The 21,200-nt window shown below is 38.5% G+C and overlaps 2 protein-coding genes across 2 annotated transcripts in view; one reads left to right on the top strand and one right to left on the bottom strand.

The window, feature by feature from the left end:
• The window catches only part of FBXL13 (F-box and leucine rich repeat protein 13), a 61,074-nt gene that overhangs the window by 23,671 nt on the left and 16,203 nt on the right, over nt 1–21,200 (bottom strand). The window contains exons 10-12 of the mRNA XM_033161393.1: nt 12,142–12,194; nt 11,489–11,589; nt 5,815–5,944 (exon numbers count right to left, since the gene is read on the bottom strand). Coding sequence (XP_033017284.1) covers nt 5,815–5,944; nt 11,489–11,589; nt 12,142–12,194 — 284 coding nt within the window. The remainder of the gene's footprint in view (nt 1–5,814; nt 5,945–11,488; nt 11,590–12,141; nt 12,195–21,200) is intronic.
• LRRC17 (leucine rich repeat containing 17) lies at nt 5,739–19,474 on the top strand. Its single transcript, XM_033161394.1, has 4 exons — nt 5,739–5,874; nt 15,450–16,341; nt 18,264–18,419; nt 18,900–19,474. The coding sequence occupies exons 2-4, from the start codon at nt 15,585–15,587 to the stop codon at nt 19,301–19,303; spliced, it is 1,317 nt and encodes a 438-aa protein (XP_033017285.1). The 5' UTR covers nt 5,739–5,874; nt 15,450–15,584; the 3' UTR covers nt 19,304–19,474.

The raw sequence follows: 21,200 nt of genomic DNA, 5'->3' as shown, positions 1-21,200 counted from the left end.
GACCGTTCCAAGATCAGGATAGCTTGGCCTCAGTTGTTCATGCACTGCTGCCCTCCCATCTGGACTACTGTAATGTGCTGTATGTGGAGCAGCCCATGAAGAGCACCAGAGAGCAATTAGTGCAGGATGCAGCAGCTACTAGGGCTAGTAATAGGGCAGCTGATAGGACCATGTGTCACTGGTCCTGAAAGCACTGCATTGGCTGTCAAATTGCTCTTAATACTAACACATAACTCTTTTGAAACTGTTTTTAGAATGTTTTAAAACTGTTTTAAGATTAATATGATCATTATGTTTGCTGCCCTGGGCTTCTTTGTAAGGTAGGGTAGGATGTAACTGAATAAAAAAGGATATAATATTAATATTCAGTGGGACTTACTCACTAGTAAGCATGCTTAGAACTGTAGCTTTAGTATCACTGCAGCTGGGAGATAGATCACTTTCCTCCCAGCACCAATTTTTAAATTCAATAATTTTAGATCGGGCAGCACCAATACAATTCTTCAAGTTTTTGAATGTCTATAAGTCAACTTCATATTTAACAACTGATAGACATAGGTGACCAGGAAGTCATTGCCAGTGAGTGAATGAAATTCCATGCTGGCAAGTGAGCAGGGCAGATAGATAAGCTACCGCACAGGTGGCACTTTCTCTCCTCTGCCAGCTCACTTGGTTTCTGAATTGGTCATGGAGGAAGAACAAGCCTTCTTCTGCAACCAACATGGAAACTAAGTAAGCATGTGGAGAAGGAATGGGGTGGCTTGATACCGTCAATCAGCTTGGAAGAAAATGTTGTTGTTGCTGCTGTTACTAGCCTGTCAAGATGCTGACATCCTGTATTTCCATGCAGGCCACAAAGGACATTCAGGACACTAGCCTCTTAGCCAGCTACTAACACCTGTGGGCTTATTTACAATGCCAACATGAACACTAAAATAAGTATGCTAGGACTCCAAATTTTAAAAACAGCTCAGAAAGAAGAGTAAGCTAATGCCATAAGTAGAAGCTTACTTGAAAGTAGCCAGTAACATTGAATTTTAGAATTTATTTTAGACAGGGGAGGAAGAAGTAAATTTGGAATGGGACACAGGCTGGAGAAGACACAAAAATATAAACTTACTTAAGGCACAAACTTCACAGTTCTTATTTTCAAATGAAATATAGCAAATAAATATGTGATACCCATCGTTTTAACTTCTGCCTTTCTGCTTCCCCACCAATTGCTCAATAATAGCTATAGTATGCCTACAAAGATGCCTAAATATCCAGTTTAAAAGGCTTCCATATAGCTTTGCTCTACTGTACTGAATTTATACTGCATACAAAATATCTTAGTTGCATGCATTTCTAATTTGTGGACTATTAACAATAGCTAGTTTGCTTCCATAAATAACTTGCCTTAGGTAACACATTCTTTCTTGGTTCTGTTCTCTCTGGGCTGCCTGAATGATGCAAATCTAGTGGAATGTAAGAACCACTGCCAAATTGTAAATTTATTAAATAAAGATAACAGATAATCTTTCACATGGTATAGGAAATGGCTTTTGTGCCATTTTCTATCTTGGCATAGAAACCAGTTCACAAGAGGATAGAAGGTCATGTTGAACAATTCCCAGGGGGTGAATGCTCCTTGAGAAAGTACATTCAGATGTTATTAATTTAAACACAGCATTCCTAGTTCATGCTGCGAAAAGATAACCAATCACTATAGAAAGTGTATGAAGAACTCCAACAAGCTCCTCAAAATATCAATTTCTGGTCTTCTCCTGAAATGTACCATAAGCTTAGAAACTCATGAGGACTGGGAAAATCTGGAGCCATGTTTCCTTATCTTATCTTTCTTCCCTTTTAAATTGAAACTGTTTCCAAGAAGTTGGCAATAAACTAGTTGAAAATCTTATTATTATTTTCTGATACATTGTAATTATTACATTTTTTTCCTCTCCCACACAAAAAGACCACTGTTCTAACTGGGAGATATTGGGAGTATTAACAATTTATTTTTTCATGGCTGGGACTTCCCAATCCCAACCTATTTTATTATTTTAGAAAGCACGTTTGGCTTGATATTTACTGGTAACAACCATCCTTTCATTCATATTCATATTCCTTGAGAATTGGCAATACACTGTATTGTAGCTGCTTTGGAAAAAAACAAAATCAATATAATGGTCACTTTCAATATTTGCTTTTTCAACAACTGTTCCCTGTACTATTTCATGAAGTACTTCTGATACTCCACAGTATTCTAAAAGCAGTTTGCTTTGTAGTATATGTTGGGTCGTGGTGGTAGTGGGAAAAACTCAAGTCCAAATCCCCTCTGGATATGTGGAACTAATTGGGCAATGTCTAGTCAGTTGGACTAAGACTGGTATCCTATCAACAGCTATTAATATATACATTGGATTTTGCTACAGAATGTGTGTATATATCATGTGTGTATATCATGGGTATGAACAAATTGCAGCCCAAGTTGTACATTCTAATACATCTTTTTGGCTTGAATTAAAATATTTCCGTTAAACATAAAATGGACCACATGTTGGAATTATTGCCATTTAGGGCCTCCTAGCTTTGAATGAAGCTTAATTTGTAGATGAGAATAGGCAGAACACTCCATAATGTCACTCCTACTCCCCTAAGTAGATTTTCTAATTTTTGGATTAGTGCTGCTGGAAGAGCCATCATGCCAGGTGTTCAAATCAGTCTGGCAGATATGCACCCAGAGGCATTGCTGTGGAGACACTTTGCCTCCTACAGCCTCCAGGAAATGTGAGGTGGCCTGAACAATGCCAGCTGGCTCTGTCTTGGGGAAATCCAACCCTATCTGTGAATAACAACTATATTCTGGAACATAGCACAGTATTAAGTCTCTCTCCAGGCTGCTTTGACCCCAGTTAAATCAGTAGGGTATTTTCCTCCTATGCTGGAAATATATATGTGGAAATTATAGTGTACAAAATTTTAGAAACTTATCAGCTGGGTTTTCAACTAGGCCTGGAAACAATTTGCTTCTGTGATTACACTACGCCTAGTATTAGCAGCATCTCTCAGTTGCCCACAATTGTAGACTTGCTGGATCTTTTTGTGGTTTGGCAGTAGAGCTAAGTAAACTAAAGATGCTTCTGGCCTCCAGTGGTGCTTTTGCATCACTGAAGGATTTTAGGTTGAGAGTAAGGAGTGCCAGTCTCCTGCAAACCCCTTCAGCAGTGCCATTGGGGGGGGGGGGAGCTAGTCAGGGGTTTTTGCCCCAGTTGAAGCCTCCAGAGGGGTATCATTGAATCTCTCAGCCTTTGTGTGTGTGTACGAAATGCTTGTGCGCGTGCCAAAGTGGCTTGGGGAAAATCAGCCTGCTTTGAAGATTAGTTGGGAATTTGGGGGGGGGGGGGAGAGAGGTGAATATGAGATTGATCTGCATAGCCTGCAGTCATAAGACTGGTCACCTCAGCTCAAAAAGGATACTGAAAAGCTGGGAAAAGTTCAGAAAAGGGCAGCCAAAAAGATCAAGAGGTTGGAGCAACTACTCCAAGAGGAAAGGTTGCAATGTTTGGGCCTTTTTAGTTTAGAAGAAAATAATAAGGGGGCATGACATACTTATATAAGATTATGTGTGGTGTGGAGGAAGTGGACAGAGAGATGCTTTTCTCCTTCTCTAAAACCAGAACCCGAGGGCATCCAATGAAGTGGAATGTTGCAAGATTCAGGACATAGCACATAGTAACTATATCCAAAAAAAAAAAAAAATCCTTCCAGTAGCACCTTAGAGACCAACTAAGTTTGTTCTTGGTATGAGCTTTAGTGTGCATGCAAACTATATAATTTGTTATCCGAAGTTGTAGTGTCAGCTGCCAACTTGGATGGCTTTCAAGAGATTTAGACAAATCCATGGAAGGCAAGACTGAAAGTGGCTACTAGCCATGATGGCTACATTCTACCTCCAGTGTTGGGGCACTGTGCCTCTGAATGCCAGTTGCTGGGAATCACAAGCAGGGAGAGGGCTGTTGCACTCAGGTCTACATGGGGGCTTCCCATAGGCAACTGCTTGGTGATTATGAGAACAGGATGCCGGGCTGGATGGGTCTTTGGTCTGATCCAGTACAGCTCTTACATTGCCACCCCTTAGTAGAGTTACCCAGTCTGGGTATTTCATTACCCTGATGACAAGCTGGCTGGCTATTCTGCCTGCAGACAGATGGTCAGCAACAACTGCCTGTTTCCTGACCACTTTACACCAACATTTGGAAGTTCTCACTTCAACAAAATTGTGTTTACAACCAGCAATGTAAATTATTATTCTATCTCCTGGGTCTCATGTCTCACTGCAGGCCAATAAAATTTATTATATTATTAAGCCATTCTTCACCCTAGTTCTGAAGTAAGTCCATATTTTCTGCTAAAAATCAATTCAGTGAGAGAGAAAGCAATCAGCTGCAAGTACACCCAACAAAAGAAATCTGGAATGCAAACAGTAAGCAGAGCTTTTTCTGTGACAGTCCAATACTCACTGGTGTGGAGTATCGCCTTTTTTGTTTGTTTGTTTGTTTGTTTGTTTTCCCATCAGATGTCAAGGAAATAAAAAACTATCTGACTTTTAGAAGACATCTGAAGGCAGGCCTGTTTAGGGAAGTTTTTAATGATTTTTATCGTGTTTTTAATATCTTATTGGATTATTATTATTTTATCAATATGTCCCAGATGAGGGACATGGAAATGGAAAGGAATGACCTACCACTGCTGATAGGACAGAGGTGGACATGGAAGGGTGTGCAATAGGTCTCTATATCCTAAACAGGGTGGCTGGAAATTGGGAAATAACGTGCAAAGTGAGTGCATGGCTGGGCAGCTTTCTTTCTTCTGCCGAGAACTTCACCTGCTTTTACTACTTGGTTTATGTCTTTTGCGTTCATATGTGGTGATAGTGGGAAGGGATTGAATAAGAGAATATCCCACGCTTATTTATTTATTAAATTTATTTCCCCCTCTTCTTTCCAAGGAATCCAATTTTCTGCCATAGCTCTTACAGTTCACCTCTGTGTCTGCACTAGTGAGAATGGAGCAAGGCTCAAAGTGTGCCCTGGCATCACCTGCAGGATCCTTCTACGGTTTCCAATTATTGTTTTATGAATTTAAAGTTATGTATGATGGTACAGGATGTCCCCACTGTATAGATTCTTACACATACGACAGTGGGCTGCCTAAATGAAGCGGTTCAAAAGAATAGCTGTACACATCCCTGCAACCACCACAACAAAAAAGACTGTTGGGGGCTGGTGGCCAAGAGAGAGAAAGAGTGTAACACACACACACACACTCTATATTTCTCTTTCTCTTAGTGGAAGGGTGGTAGTATGTTACCATGCTACGTTCTTACACTTTACAAAAGAAGGAAAGTGATATTAGAAAGCTCACTGACAATCTGATTTCCTTTTCAGGAAATCCTGTCCCTGTCAAGGAGTTTTATTTCTGTTCGCTCAGCAGAGGACCCTTGAGTATTGTTAATGTCTGCAAATTGTACGTATGGAAGTAAAAGCACAAAGCAAGCATGTTTTAAGTCCACCTCCAACAGCAATGCATGCTTTCATTATGCAATAAGGACTGGCTGTTTACAGTTAAAAACGCCCACTGGAAAAAAGCCAAAAGCCTATAGTGCTATTCCTCAGGAAAATTTAAGCAGCTGTGGTAATGTAATTTAAAACCTCTCAAAACTTTGCTGCAGTGACTGTACTACTTGATTATACCATGAGTGCTTGGTGCCGTCAGTTCTCTAAAGGAATCACTTCGCTACAATATGAAAAAGAAAACTGAAATGCAAACCTGGAGGCAGCCTGAAATATCCAAGTAGATGAGCTTGTGGCACCCTCTTCCAGAGCCGAGGTACAGTAAGCCATTGTCTGTAAATTTTCTGCAATAAGCTAAACTTAAATACTGTAAATTGGGGCATCCCCTATGCCAGATAAAAGAAGAAATCAGTTACTAAGATGTTGCATACAGATTTCTGGTGCAATTTGATACTGAAGCTAAAAAGCTTTCTAAGAACATGGGTGTATACTGGAATTTAATGGGAATATTCACTTTGCCTGAATACAAAAAAGCTGTGTTTCACTTTTCCTTGTTGCATGTACTTTGCACTGTTTAATAAGATTATTCATGAACCAAAGTCATCTTAAATGAAACCTGATTTTAAAATGATTTTCCTTGGTTGTAAACTCAAAAGTTTGCACTAAATTATATATTACTCTCAACCATTTTAAGGACCAAGTTGTAACATTAAGCACATTGTTTTTTAAGCTTTTTGTGTTCATAATGAAAACCAGAACTCTATCAAAGGATATTAAAAGCATAAAAGAATGAAACATAATGTTAAACCACCCCTGCTTGTGTAATTGTTTCCATTAAGGTTTGACACAGCCATTCTAACAAAACAAAATTACAAAATAGTTGTGTGCTCACATAACAACCTAAAGCTGTAATACTTTGCTATACTTGGAAGTAAGCCTCATTGAGCATGGTGACATTTTTTGAGTAAATATGCACAGGATTGCACTGTGTGACTTATTAATAGGAAACGTTTATAACATACAGGTATATCCAGTGACAGACAAAGGAAGTGGGTTAGACAATATACATAGCAAATGAATACTCTGAAACTATACTCTCTACAACTTCATTTTTATAATACATATTTAGGCATTATCATACTGAAGAGTATTAATTTTATACAATTATAAAGTAGTCGAACTAAAATATGAGATGCAGTGCCACAATCACCACAAATGAAAGCTTGCAGAAGAAAAAATATACTGTATGATTAGGAGTAGACAACATGCTCTGCAACAAATTTTAGTCCAGGAAAACATTTAAGGCAACTTCACAAGTCAGCAAAAGCTAAGCTGGGAACACCCACCATGATGAAAGTATGACATCATGACCACTGCTTGTAAGACTTGGACTTTTGTGTTCTTAATGAATAAGAGAGGGAAAACTTTACAGATAATAAGGGTTAAATTGAAAGACTAATATGGAAAGAAATACAAACAGTAAATATTTACTTTTGTATTAAGACAAAAAGCCAGGTAAAGGATTCAGATAAACTGTTCTGTGACAAGATAAACACCTAAGATCTTCCAATGATAGCACATTAATTTTTAGGGGTACAAACTGTGGATTATATTCTCATCATTATGACAATGACAAGTAACAATTAATGTTAACAGGCTTCATCTTCTCTCATCCAAGTTAAAATGCTTCAGCTTGTATTAGTCAGCATCTAATATTCTTTATGACAAGAATAGGAACCTGTGGTCCCACAGATGTTGCTGGACTCCCAGCTCCCATCAGTCCCAGCCAAGCGCAGCCAATGGTCATAGGCGATGGGAGTTGTGCCACACAACATCTGGAGGGTCTTAGGGCCAATCCCTGCAATGGGCTTTAATTAAACTTTGTTCTTCTAGACTTCAGGTGTCTGTTAATATAACAATGTCATAAACAAATAAGTATTCAGAAGTCCCAAATGCATGGCTGAATTGAAAAAGGCTTTTTACAACAATATATTTCACAAACATTTCTATAAAAATGTGTGTCTGCGCATCCCTTTCAAAGAGAAGGGAGATTAGGTTACCTTTTAGGTCATTTTATTTCCCTTGGAGGGATGCTGTATTAGATGTCTCAACATATGGGATGTATTGCATTCCCTATACTTGGCAATCACGTGGCAGTGCTTTTTGTGTGAATCTCTTCAAAGCCCTGAGTGAGTGTAGCCAATCAGACCGACAGCAAAGGAGGGTTCAAAGTGGGGATAATGTTTATTAAGGAAGTGCAGGCTCACAATGAATGAGCTTTGTTTGGGCCAGCAACATCATAACATAACCAGCTGTATGATTTATAAATGTTACTGAAGAACTGCGTTAAAATATAACATAGTACATAAGCTGCACCTGGTTGAGACTGCCAACAACAAGAAACTGGTGCAAAAACAGGATTTTGTGGGAGGGGTCTTAAAGGAAATTTCAGTCTGAACTGTTTGCTTGTTTTCTTTTTGTGGTTGCAGGAGATAATGCGATTAGGACAACATAGCTTGGCAGGCAACATAACTATTGCAATGTTCAGATAGGAAAACTACAGTACAAGATGTTATGCTGAAAAACAGAAAGTTCATTCACACTGATCCAAACACATTAGTGCTGAGATAGAGAAGCTAAAAATGATGCAGCTATATTTAAATGGAATATTATTTTTACAGGGGGAAATGGCAACATTTGAAAAGGCTTTATGATCTTGGAGGCTACTTTGAAAATACCACTAGGCCACATTGGACACTAGAAAATGGCATAAGGATATAAAACTATACAGATCAGACATTTAAGGAGACTGTCATACTAGAGCTGATTCTAGCTCACAGCAAGAATTAACCCAGCTTCCATTTGCTGCTGTACACACAGAAACATGGGCACAAAGAACAAATTAGCTGTTTAACTAACTACCTATATAACATACTTTATTTCAGTCAAGCAAATTATGACCAGTTGAGATGCATAAGGAGGGAGTCCAGGCTAAACATACTGAAGGTTTGGTTTCCAGATGTTTCCGGCTTATCAATATCTTTCTTAAATTGTGATGCCCAGAACTGTTGACTGTTAAGCTTGTAGTCTACTAAGACCCCTAGACCTTTTCTCATGTGCTACTGACAGACCAGGTGTCCTCCATCTTATGTTTGTGCAGCTGCTTCTTCCTGTCTAAGTGTAGAACCTTACATTTATCCCTTCTGAAATTCATTTTGGTAGTTTGGGCCTAGTTCTCCATTCTGTAAAGGTAATCTCCAATCCTGATTCTGCCTTCAACACTTCTACAGCATTAGATACCCCTCCCAGTTTGGGTGTCATCCACAAATTTGATGATTATCTTCTGTTTCATTATCCAAGTTGTTCAAAAAATGTTTACCAACAAATGCCTCCCATTCTTCTTTCTTGTTAGAATCATCTGCATTTGTGCCTTCAATATTTCACCTTTAAGAAACTTCCATCCATCTTGGACTCCCTTCTCTTTGAGTATTTCTGACATACGGTGCGATCTCACACAGTAGTTCCTCAAGTTTGTTAAGGAAATCAGCCTTCTTAAAGTCCAGAGTGCATGTCCAATTACACTCAGGTTTCCCTTGCCTCTATATAATGAAACCCGAGGACATTATTGTTTCCTCTCAATGTTCCCTGTACTTCCACTTTGTTGATCAGTTCCTCACTGCTAGTGAGGCCTAGGTGCAAGATAGTTATGTGGAACTTGAATAGAAAACATGTGGCCCTCCATATGTTGTTAGACTGAAGCTGCCACCAGCCCTAGTGAACATGGCCCATTATCAGAGATGATGGTAGTTATAGTCCAACAACATCTGGAAGGCTGCAAGAAGTCTCATTGAACTCAGGGAGCCTTATGCTTCACAATTGGTAGGGAGCTTCAAACATAAGATTTGTGTTGTGTCTATGATTCTTAAGGTTTGTGTTGTGTCTATGATTCTTAAGGTATATGCATAGTATAGAAGGGAGCAGGGAAGCAGCTTGAAGATGTTTCACAAGGGTTGACTTGTCAGTATTTTTGAAATTCCTGCCAAGAACCTTTTAGAAGTCCAACATCTCACACTTTCCTATTATAGCCTTCCCTCATCATGACTTACTATGCATCCGCATATTAGGGGATTAATCAGGCACATTGTGAGCTTCAGGGAAAGTAACAAGAGAACTGGATTTAATGGCCTATTTTAATTAATTTCACTGCAATTTACTTTTAGAAGATGTGAACTGCCTCCTTTAATTTGATAACCCTGGTATATGGTAAGCATTTAATTTGCCAGTATAGCCTTGCCTTGCAACCACTGGCATAGAGGATTTGTTCTGCCCATCTCCTCCTGCATGGTTCTGTCTCCCTCGACCTATTCATGGACATCATTAGGTGAGGTGCTTTGATGTGCATCACCCCCATGCAATGTATGGTGAGAGGGCTTTCTCAACTACAGCAGCTGCTTTACATTTGTCACAACCTCAGTAATTCTATACAGATTCATCTCAGATGGTATTTCAGTACCTCCTGAAAACTTTTGTGTTTAGGCAATTCTTTTTGCTGATTATCCAATTAAGTTTTGTTTTTGTTTTGGTTGTTGTTATATTTTAACTGTCCATCTTTTGTTGAATTTTAAAATTTTGTTGTTGTGGCTGTATTTTTAAATATCTGTCTTTGTTAGCTGCCTTAACCGATTGAACTAGAATGGTGGGCTATAACTATTCCAAATAAATGAATAAATAAATAAATAAATAAATAACCAGAACGTCTTGGGGTAAATTGCAATAAAATCAAATATGCCATTAACACAGTTCTCTGTCATTGTCAAAATAGCTCCAAAGTGCCTCATCAGGTCTTTAGCATGCAGGTGTATAATAAGGTAATCATTGTGCTCTATTCAGCTCTAACCAAATTTATTTCATGGTCCTTTCCCAATCTGTTGTTTAGAAGTGCAAGTAACTGAGGCTATACCTGGCAGTAAGTCCCACCGAAATCAATGGGACTTACTTCTGAGTGCATCTATAGGATTGGGCTATGAACATGTCATTTTCAGCCCTCTTATCTGTCAGAATCAGAGAGTATCTTGTGTTTATGAACATGAAGGGGAGATTAGCAAATGGCCGAATCCAGGGAGGGTTTCTTGAGGAGTGGTTTCACCACTGCCTCCTTCAAGCAGGGAAGGATCACCCACTCTTGCAAGGAGGCATTAATAACCTTCCTGGCCCAGCTAGTTGTCCCCTCTCTGCTAGTTTTTATCCAGTATGGTATAGAGGTTAGGAACGGTAGACTCGTAATCTGGTGAACCGGGTTCGTGTCTCCGCTCCTCCACATGCAGCTGCTGGGTGGCCTTGGGCTTCTTTGAAGTCTCTCAGCCCCACTCACCTCACAGAGTGTGTGTTGTGGGGGAGGAAGGGAAAGGAGAATGTTAGCCGCTTTGAGACTCCTTTGGGTAGTGATAAAGCGGGATATCAAATCCAAACTCTTCCTCCTCCTCTTCTTCTTCCTATCAGTCCATATTCTCAAGCCTGACTACTGTCAATTCCACCACAGCCATGAAGTCCTCAGTCACCCCAGAGCCAGTTGCCTTGGGAGGGATGTTGAAGTCTCCCAAAACCACTGGTCAATGTTTTATTGGAGGGGGGTGCTGCCCCTGCTTTTTGATCACTGTTTTATTTGGGGGAAGGGTTGTAGTGAATTACCCTTTTTTATGGGAGGTGCTCAGCACTGCCAACTTTTCTGTTGTGAAATTGTTGTTGTTTTCTGGCACCCACAGCAGTTTACTACAATTTCAAATGTGTCTCTTGGTCCAAAAAGTTTGGGGACACTTGTTTACATATTATAGTGATAGACAGTGAGAGAGAGCAGCTGATCTTTATAAAGGTGGAATCTTCTACTGTTATACTAAAATTCAGAATTTATTTATAAAACAGATTGTTTTTACCTTGACAGAAGTCTTAGTGTTCCATTTGTGATATCTGTGTGAGATAAATTTAAGTAAAGGATTGCTGGGCAACTGTCTGTTACAAGCCTTATTAGTTCATCCTGTTCAATGAAGAAAATCATAAATGAAATTGGTTTCATTTTTTTAAAGTAAATAATATGGATCTATATCAGATGCATTTTTCAGTTCACACTATACTTCAACAGCACACCTAGACATCTGATAATAAATTGGACATGCAATAATATTTAGCATTATCTACTGTAACCACATTCTTAACACAATACAACATACAAACGTAACTAAGATAACCAGAATCTTCAGGTAGAATAAATGACCTCTTTTGGTTTTCAAAATGGCATCCTTAAATTGTTGTTTCTGGTCCATATTTGGCCCATGGTCTGGAGGCTCCTCACATCAGTGTAGACTGAAGCTGGAAGTCTATACAGCTTTTCCTTGTTTACAAACCATGAAATCAGATTGGTTTCCTATTCAAACTTCATAATATTTGGACTTTAGCCAAATTATGCTACATAGAGCACAGCTTCTCATTTTAAAAATGTTGTGTCTTCTCAGAAATCAAAATTAGAACTAAAATTTACTATATCCGAATTACATTAAGGATATTTCAAATTTGTTATATAAATACTTACATTTAACCCTTGACATTCAGTGACATTTAAGTCTTGCAAATTCTTACAGTGAGCTAAAATAAATATAACACCAAATTAGTATCTTGCATTACTTGAAAACATCAGCTAATATCCAGCAGTTTTCATTAGCATAAACCCAAAATCGGCAATGCAATGGGAAATGATGAAATATATTTTATACCAATGGTCAGTAACACTGGAGATATGTCATTTCATTGGGATTACACAATATTTTCATTGTTAAAAGATAGTTTTGCTTTTTCCAGGGATACCCCCCCCCCATCACCAAAGGAATGTAGTTACAGTATTGCTCTGTTAACACACATTCTCAAACAGTAAGCTAAGCCACTCTGTTGAGGCTTGGAAAAGCTGCCTGTGATAGCATGTCACTCCTGTGACAGCTCCTAGACTTGATTGGGTCAAGAATGTAAACTTAATGAGTGTTGATACTATGAGTGAATAGGGACATTACAAGCCTTTTTCTTAACTATGGTTTTGTCCTGGGACATCTTAGCCCATGCTATGGGTCCATCTTGTTTAATGGCCTCACTTTCCTTAGATCCCCTTGCCTCCAGGATGAAAAGATAATGCAGACTACTGGTTGGTTTTAGAACTAGATCATATTACTAGATTACTAGATCATATTACTATAACACTGAAACCTAGAGGTGAACGGGGCTTGCTCCCAGGTAAATTTGTATAGGATTGCAGCCTACATGTACAGGACAGGGTGAATCAACATCTTATCCTGTACACCAGAGATAAGAAACCTGTGACCTCCAGATACTGCTTGAACATGACTCCCATCACCTCTGACCATTGATGGTGATAGCAGACTCTGAAATGGAGTCCAGTGACATCTGGAGGGCCACTTTCCCACCCATGCTGTTAGGCTGCAATCCCAGACAGTATTGTCATGGAACATGGTATTGTACCAGACAAGGCAGTAGAGCAAATATTTAGAAGCAGCCTAAGAAGAATGATAAGATCACGAGAGGGCAGAGCTCAGTGGTAGAACATCTGCTCTGCATGTGTACAGAAAGTCCCATGTCCAATCCCCAGCATCTCTAGGTTGAGCTAGGAGAAAATATGAAACTGTGGAGACTCTGAAATTCTGCTGTCAGTCAGTGTAAACCAGGGCTGGAAAACTTCTGGCCTGTGGAAAGCCAGAGGTTCAAGAGCAGCATTGGCAGTGGACACACTGGGCAGGTCCACCTTCTATGCTCCAGAGGCGGACCAAACCTTCATAGTCTTTTCTCTAGCCTGCCCCGGAAGCCCTTGTCCCTGGGAGCCCAGCGATAATGATTAGCTCCAGCTCCACTGCCGGACTCCGCTCTCCTGCCCAGCCACCTCAGGCAGAAGATTCCTGAGGATTCCCACCCCTTGCCCAACAGTCATGTCAGGCCACAACGACCACCAGGTAAACCAGCAACAGGGTATTATTATGTTTAATGTGGAATTCACCTTTTTCAAAGGTGCCACACACTGGGTCAACATTTTAATCAAGCTATCTACAAAGACCCAAGATCTCTTTCCTGGGTAGTCACTGCTAGTTCAGACTATTAACATATATGGGATGGTAGGGTTTCTTTTCCCATTGTCCATCACTTTACACTTGTTTAAAAGGGTAAATGAAATTCAATGTAATTCCCATTCACTCAGTTTTGAAATATTGTTTTGGATCTCCATGAAATCTCTTTTTGTCTTAAGCATCTGAACTATTTGGTATCATCAGCAAACCTGGGTTGTTAGATCTGGATAAGCTAACTTGTTTTATTAATTTAAGGAGGCGCTAGAACTTATAGTTATATTCAGTGAAGAAGTTGATGTTATTTAAAGAAAGAATTCGTATATCAGCTTTCATTTCAAGAAGAAATACAAGGCAGTTCACAAACAAATAAACGTCAACAGCGAAAGAACAAGAATAAAAAGAAAAATACACTGTAAAACAGCTACATTAAAATACCCATAATTAAAATATATAATAAATAAACCCATTAAAACAGCTTAAGAGTCACAACAACAATTACTACAAAATACAACCAACCAAGCTTGGGAACCCCTAACCTCTCACAATATCAATATAAATAAATAAATAAATAAATAAATAAATAACACAAAGGACCTATTCATGTGATGCTGACGCAAACCCCTCTACACTAAGAACAGGCAACAGAATGAAAGAACAATATCTTCATCTCTTTCCTCACCTCTCCTTTCCCCCAACTGCAAGATGTCTGACAAAAATGTCTCTCACCAAACGTAAATGAGCTGTGAAAAATACTATGAATTGACTTGGAGAAAACAGATGTACAGTTCCCTGCTTTTCTGTTTGCTTTGTACCACAACCAACCCCCCCCCCCCCATAAAAACTAACCAAAAACCGAGCCATCCTAAAAACAAAACAAATCAAATTACTACAAGAGATGAAAGTCAGGAGATCAGGGAAATGCTTTTTAAGCAGGTGTATCCTCAAGAGTCAATGGAATGCCAATCACTAATGAAAATGGCTGCCTCCATGTTTACTACAAGCCAATAATCATCAGACTATGGCAAAACTAATTGGGTTCCATTTGTCGACCTTAATGCCCTTACAAATTCATTCCCTAAGTTCCCTGTATCAGGTGATACTGTATCAGATATAATGGTGTATGACATCATTAATATTTGATAATAAATAATTTATTCATATCTCCATTTAGGAAGGAAGCACACCATTATTATCACAGATGAAATTATTTTCAATATACAATGTGCTGATTATTATGGAAAAGATATTGAAATGTCAGCTTTAATTCATTATAATTTAGGACACTAGTCGTGAAAGACCTACATTGGCTCCCAGTACAATTCTGAGCACAATTTAAAGTGCTGGTGCTGACCTTTAAAGCCCTAAATGGCCTCGACCCAGTATACATGAAGAAGCGTCTCCATCCCCATTGTTCATCCTGGACACTGAGGTCCAGCGCTGAGGGCCTTCTGCGAGAAGTGAAGTTACAGGGAACCAGGCAGAGGGCCTTCTCGGTAGTGGCACTTGCCCTGTGGAATGCCTTCCCATCAGATGTCAAGGAAATAAACAAGTGACTTTTAGAAAACATCTGAAGGCAGCCCTGTATCAGGAAATTTTTAATGTCTGATGTTTTACAATTTTTTATATAAGCTGTAAGCCACCCAGAGTGGCTGGGGAAACCCAGCCAAATAGACAGAGTATAAATATTATTATTATTATTATTATTATTATTATTATTATTATTATTATTAATTCTAGGGTAATAGCTCACTAATATTCTGCTTTTCTTCCAACACAGCGATTCCTCATACCCTTGGTGTGCCTCCTTGATTCAGAACCACGCCAGTTAAAGGCTTCCAAACTCAGATTTCAAAGGAATACTCTGACTGTTCCAGCTGTTGTACAAAATAATTGGGACCAGCTGGATGTCAGGATGCAAGTGGTTACAATTATAATACTACTTTTCTTTTGTAAAGCAGCTGACTTTAGGAAGACAAGAAATGGAAGTTCAAGAAACAAAGCAAATAATGGAAAGTCAAACGGCTTAAGAAAAGCATCCGGCACTGTCAAGCGCTACACCCCAGGACCCCCATGCGATGTGTACACCTATCTTCATGACAAATACTTAGATTGCCAAGAAAGGAAACTGACATTTTTGTTGTCTGATTGGCCTGAAGATTTAAAACACATGCTCCTAGCAAGAAACAGAATTCGCAAGCTGAAGAACAACATGTTTTCCAAGTACACAAAATTAAAAAGTCTAGATTTACAACAGAATGAGATATCAAAAATTGAGGATGAAGCTTTTTTTGGTTTAAATAAACTCACTACACTTTTGCTGCAGCACAATAAGTTGAAAATCCTGTCTGAGGAGGTGTTTATTTACATGCCTCTTTTAATTTATTTACGCCTGTATGATAATCCATGGGACTGCAACTGTCAGATAGAAACTCTTATAACGATGCTGCAGCTTCCAAGGAACAAGAACTTGGGAAATTATGCTAAATGTGTACACCCAACAAAACTAAAAGGTCAAAAGCTCAAGCAAGTAAAATCAGAGCAGCTGTGCACTGAAGGAGAAAGACCAGGTCCTCCTATTCCAAAACCTAAACCCATCAGACCTGAATTTGACTCTTCTCTCTGCCACATTTACATGTTTCCTGTACAGACACTGGACTGCAGGAAAAAAGGTTTGTATAAGTCAAATATATATTACTTTTTAGCTGCTCATTAATGACCATTAAAGTTATCATTAGGAAACTTTACCCAAGGTAGTAGAAAGGTGGAGTATATTTTAAAAAATATTTTAGGCTGCAAGCCTTTTGACTGTTACCTGAGAGTAAGCCAAATTGAATTCAAGGAATTACTTGTCAGTAGACATACAGATTACAGTTGGTGGTTATCTAGCCCAAGCAGTGGAATTTTTCACCTATCCATTATCCATTATTATTATTATTATTATGCATAACAATCCATAGACTTATGATAAAAAACTTATAGCATCCCGATTACAAAATAACAAAAGTGGGCATATGTGCCTTAAGTGTGTCAGACACAAGCAGCCTGGAAGTAGGATGAGCATGTAGCCCTATAATACATTTAACATAAAAATATTAGTGGTTTAATCAAATTGTTCCATTCTACAGGAGAAGCCTGCATCTACCTACCACCCATGACTACAAGAAAATTAATTCAGAGTAAAAATAATTTAGAGTAATTTATCTTTCAAGCCCCATGTCTTGTAACTGACCCATGTCTGCTCAGAAATAAACCTCTTTGTATTCAATGGTGGGCTCCCAAGTAAGCGGAATTAGACTGAGGCCTTAATTTGTTTCTACTTGAATTTTAAAAACCAATGGAATCCATTGTTCATTATTGCTATTTTCAAATGGAAAGAAGTTATCTCTTTTGTTACCTGTAGACTTTATCTGTACTACCACCTATTCCCTAAATCATGGGGTAGAGAACCTCTGGCCAGAGGTTTAGCTCATGGGATTAACATTTGGCTCATGAGATCATTTCCCCCATTTTTAATTTAATTCTTAGTAGACAGGGTTAGAATTGCAGCCAGAGATGTCTTTATGATGGGCCATTAGTCACTTAATTAACTTGGTCTTTAAATTGCCAAAAGATATTCTTTCTAGACATTCATTAACTTTGAAAAGAAACACATAGGGAAAGTAACTGATTTGCAAATATTTGCTGATACCTGAGACATGCATGTCTATCATGTACAATGATAAATAAAGATGTTTAAAATATTCATATATTGGCATTAGCAGATTATTAAACGGAAAAAAGATTTGTGCAAAATAAACCAATGGCAGCAGAACATAAAATACTAGATGAAAGTTTGAATGAATTTTGGATTTAGGCATGTTTGTACACCCCTAGGTTCCCTGTCTAGAAATTAGGGAATACTATCTGCAAGCAAAAATTATCCATATTCAAACTCCTGCTCTAAAAGACCATTCATCCACCAACCTGTCAAACTGCAACTCCCACACCTGACAACCACACAAGCTATCTTCAAAATAAACAGCACCAGATTAGTTTTAAAAAGTGACCCAAGCCACAAAGTGCAGAGGAAGACAAACTTCTCAATGTTGTTTTGACAGAAAGACAATATGTGAATTGGTGAATCAATGGCAACATTCTTCATAAAAAGCAAGGCAGCCAGAAAACAACGCTCTACATTGTCTACAACATGGAAATGACACTTTTTGGCACAATCTGTACTACTTGTAGATTTTTAAGATGGTTTCTTTAGCACCTCAGTTGGTTTACCTTGTTTCAAACTCTCGGTGGGTACACTGATTCTCTGAAGTTGGTGGTACACAAACTAAAGGAGTAATGGGCAATATATCTGGGAATAGGATATGCACACCAGGCTACCACCTTACTGAAACTACCTGAGGTTCCATAATGGAAGAAAGGTGGGGTATAAATAGAAGACAACAATTTTTAAAAGCAGTCTTAAAAACAAAAGAAGACTTAAGAATGCCCATGAGTAGTCTATGTTGGTATTTGGATAGATGGAAAACTATGTTGCAGTGGGGACTATGGCTTTCCATAATATATATGTATATATATTTCTTCTTTCCTTCTGAAGAATTAAAGAAAGTTCCTGGTAACATCCCTCCAGATGTAGTTAAACTTGATCTATCTAATAATAAAATCAACCAGCTACGACCCAAGGAATTTGAAGACATGAATGACCTGAAGGTATTAAACCTCAGTAGTAATGGAATAGTTCACATAGACCCAGGTGAGTAAACTTTATTATGATATACCAAACTATAGTGAGTTTTAATAAATGCTTTCATGATACAAAAGGTGGCTCATTTCCTCAAAATGTCATTTTAAATAATTATGAAATAGTAAGAAATACAAGTTGAATATCTATCAAATCTAAGAGAATTCCACCTGCAGGAAGCAACAACAGTCACTGATTAATCAGATTGTTTTACAGTGCAATATTATGCATGTCTTCTCAGAAGCAAGCCCACTGAATTCAATACAACTTACTCCTAGATAAGTTTGTAAAGGATTACACTGTTAATCTCTATTTTGGGTCTGGTACAGAACACTCACAATGATGTTCAGAACATTGTGCCTCTCTTGTTTCTTTAAAACACAACCACAGTGAATCTCAGCCAAGGTTTAATGGTACTAACACATATCTCTATGGTAGTTGTTATTTCTACACAGTAGATATGTAATCCTAGTGTTTACATTTTTTGAACAGCTGCATTTGCAGGACTCATGAACCTGGAAGAATTGGATTTATCCAACAACTCCCTGCAAAATTTCGAATATGGAGTATTAGAAGATTTGTACTTTTTGAAAATACTGTGGCTTAGAGAAAACCCTTGGAGATGTGACTACAACATTCATTATCTTTTCTACTGGTTGAAGCACCATTACAGTGTTCACTACCATGGTTTAGAATGTAGAAAACCTGAGGAATTCAAAGGCTGGTTTGTTGGGAAATATGTCAGAAGCTATTATGAAGAGTGTCCCAAAGATAAGCTCCCTATTTACCCAGAAACATTTGAACAGGATACTGACGATGAAGAATGGGAAAAGCACAAAGAATATCCAGTTCAAACAGGAAAGAAACATGGGGTAATTGTCACTGTAATAGGTTAATTTGATCACTGCCACATTCAATCCTTTAATATTTTTGTAAGAAAAAAATGGTAGTTTATATTTTTGTTAAATGCAGTGTATGTTCATGAGGGACTATCTGTTAAAATATTTTTGGTACTAATCACATGATGACATTACCTGTTTCCTTATAAACTTACTCTTTTTAATCTGTTTTGTGTCATTTTTGCCTAACTGGTAACCATTTGCAAATTTTTAACGCAAAGGCATATTACCGGTATTTATTGCAGTGTAATAAACTAAACCTCTTTAGAGTTGGGCTTAAACATCCTAAAACTTGAAATCCATGTTTAACCAGAAGTAAGTTGCACTATGTTCAGTGGAGCCTACACCCAGTTAAGTGTGCATAGAACTACTGTCATTCACTGCAATCAGATGCATATTGTAACTGTAACTGTAACAGAAAGCACACACATCCAACTTTCTAATGAGGCACAAAAAGGCAACCACCAATTTATACTTTCTATGTGCCTAATCTGGACAAGGACAAAGTCCTAGACTTGCAGTGAGTCATCTGAGACAGGGTCCGATTTGTAGCCAAAGTCCGATTTGTAATTACTGGATCCTTCCCAACTGCTCTATTCTGAACTTAAAAATGGAAAGCATAATGCTGGTGGTCAACAAAAGAGGTTTAAAGACTGTCTCAAGGCAAATTTTAAAAAATGTAGTATAAACATCAACAATTGGGAAACACTTGCCCACGAGCACTCCAATTGGAGAACGGCCTTTACCAAAGGTGTCATGGGCTTTGAAGACACTCGAACTCAGGACGCAAGGCAGAAACATGCTAAGAAGAAGGCACGCTTGGCAAATCCACACCGTGATCAACTCCCACCAGGAAACCTATGTCCCCACTGTGGAAGGACATGTGGATCCAGAATTGGCCTCCACAGTCACTTATGGACTCATTGTTAAAACCGTGTTTATGGAAGACAATCTTACTCAGCTACGAGTGATCACCAAAGAGAGATAGTAGAAGGGTTAAAGCAGGTGAATGAGACCTGAGCCTACTTAGACATAATACTACTCAGTTTTGGGTTTCGGGTTTTCAGAATGGTTTGGTTCAGAAGGTGATAAACAATCACATAAAAAGAAAATAAATCAGATGTTCTACAGACACAAATGGAGTATCTTCAGCTGATGTGCTCCTAACATAGGACGTGTTTTGGCATGGAATGGCAGAGCTTCCCCAAGGTAATGAAAGATTGTGACAAAAAAATCTCAAAACCACCCTATTTGATGTAGGGTGTCAGAAGGGTGCAATCCAGACTAATCTGTATCATAGGGTTGTTGTGAGGTTAAAATAGGAAGGGGGATAACAATGTGCGCCACCTTGTGGACCTTGGAAGAAAAGAGGGCTAGCAATGAAATAAATAAACAAGATTACTGATTTGTAAAAAGAAGGAAAATATTGAAATTCTAATGTTCTCTGCAGAGGAAAAATGTACACCAGTACTGGTCAGTCATGACATTTGCCCCACAGTACAAAACTGGTGACTGACAAACCAAAGGTGTAAATTCAGATTCAGGGAAAATCCACTAGCTTTCCTACATCAATGAAACGATCAAGGCATGATCTGTAGCCTCATACTACACTACTTAATAGTTCTCAAACTATTAAGAAAACCATAGCTGCAAGAATGCTTTGAATTGAAAAAAGCTGCTTGTAAACTCTAGCAGAGCTTCACATACTGAAAACACTCCTCCAATAACCCTAAAGCTTCACATGTGTTATTTGGCTTGAAAATCATTTTCTGGAATCCAAAGAGCCTACATGAAATATACTTGGGGCTGATTTATCTTTAAAGCTATAGCCCCTGGAATATTGCTCTGGAGGATCCTCAGTCCTTCAGGAACACCTTCGGGTGGGTGGGACACA

Source organism: Lacerta agilis, chromosome 10, assembly GCF_009819535.1.
Source record: "Lacerta agilis isolate rLacAgi1 chromosome 10, rLacAgi1.pri, whole genome shotgun sequence".
Lineage (NCBI taxonomy): Eukaryota > Metazoa > Chordata > Lepidosauria > Squamata > Lacertidae > Lacerta > Lacerta agilis.
Note: the sequence above shows the minus strand (reverse complement) of the source record. Positions and strands in the feature narration are given on the sequence as shown.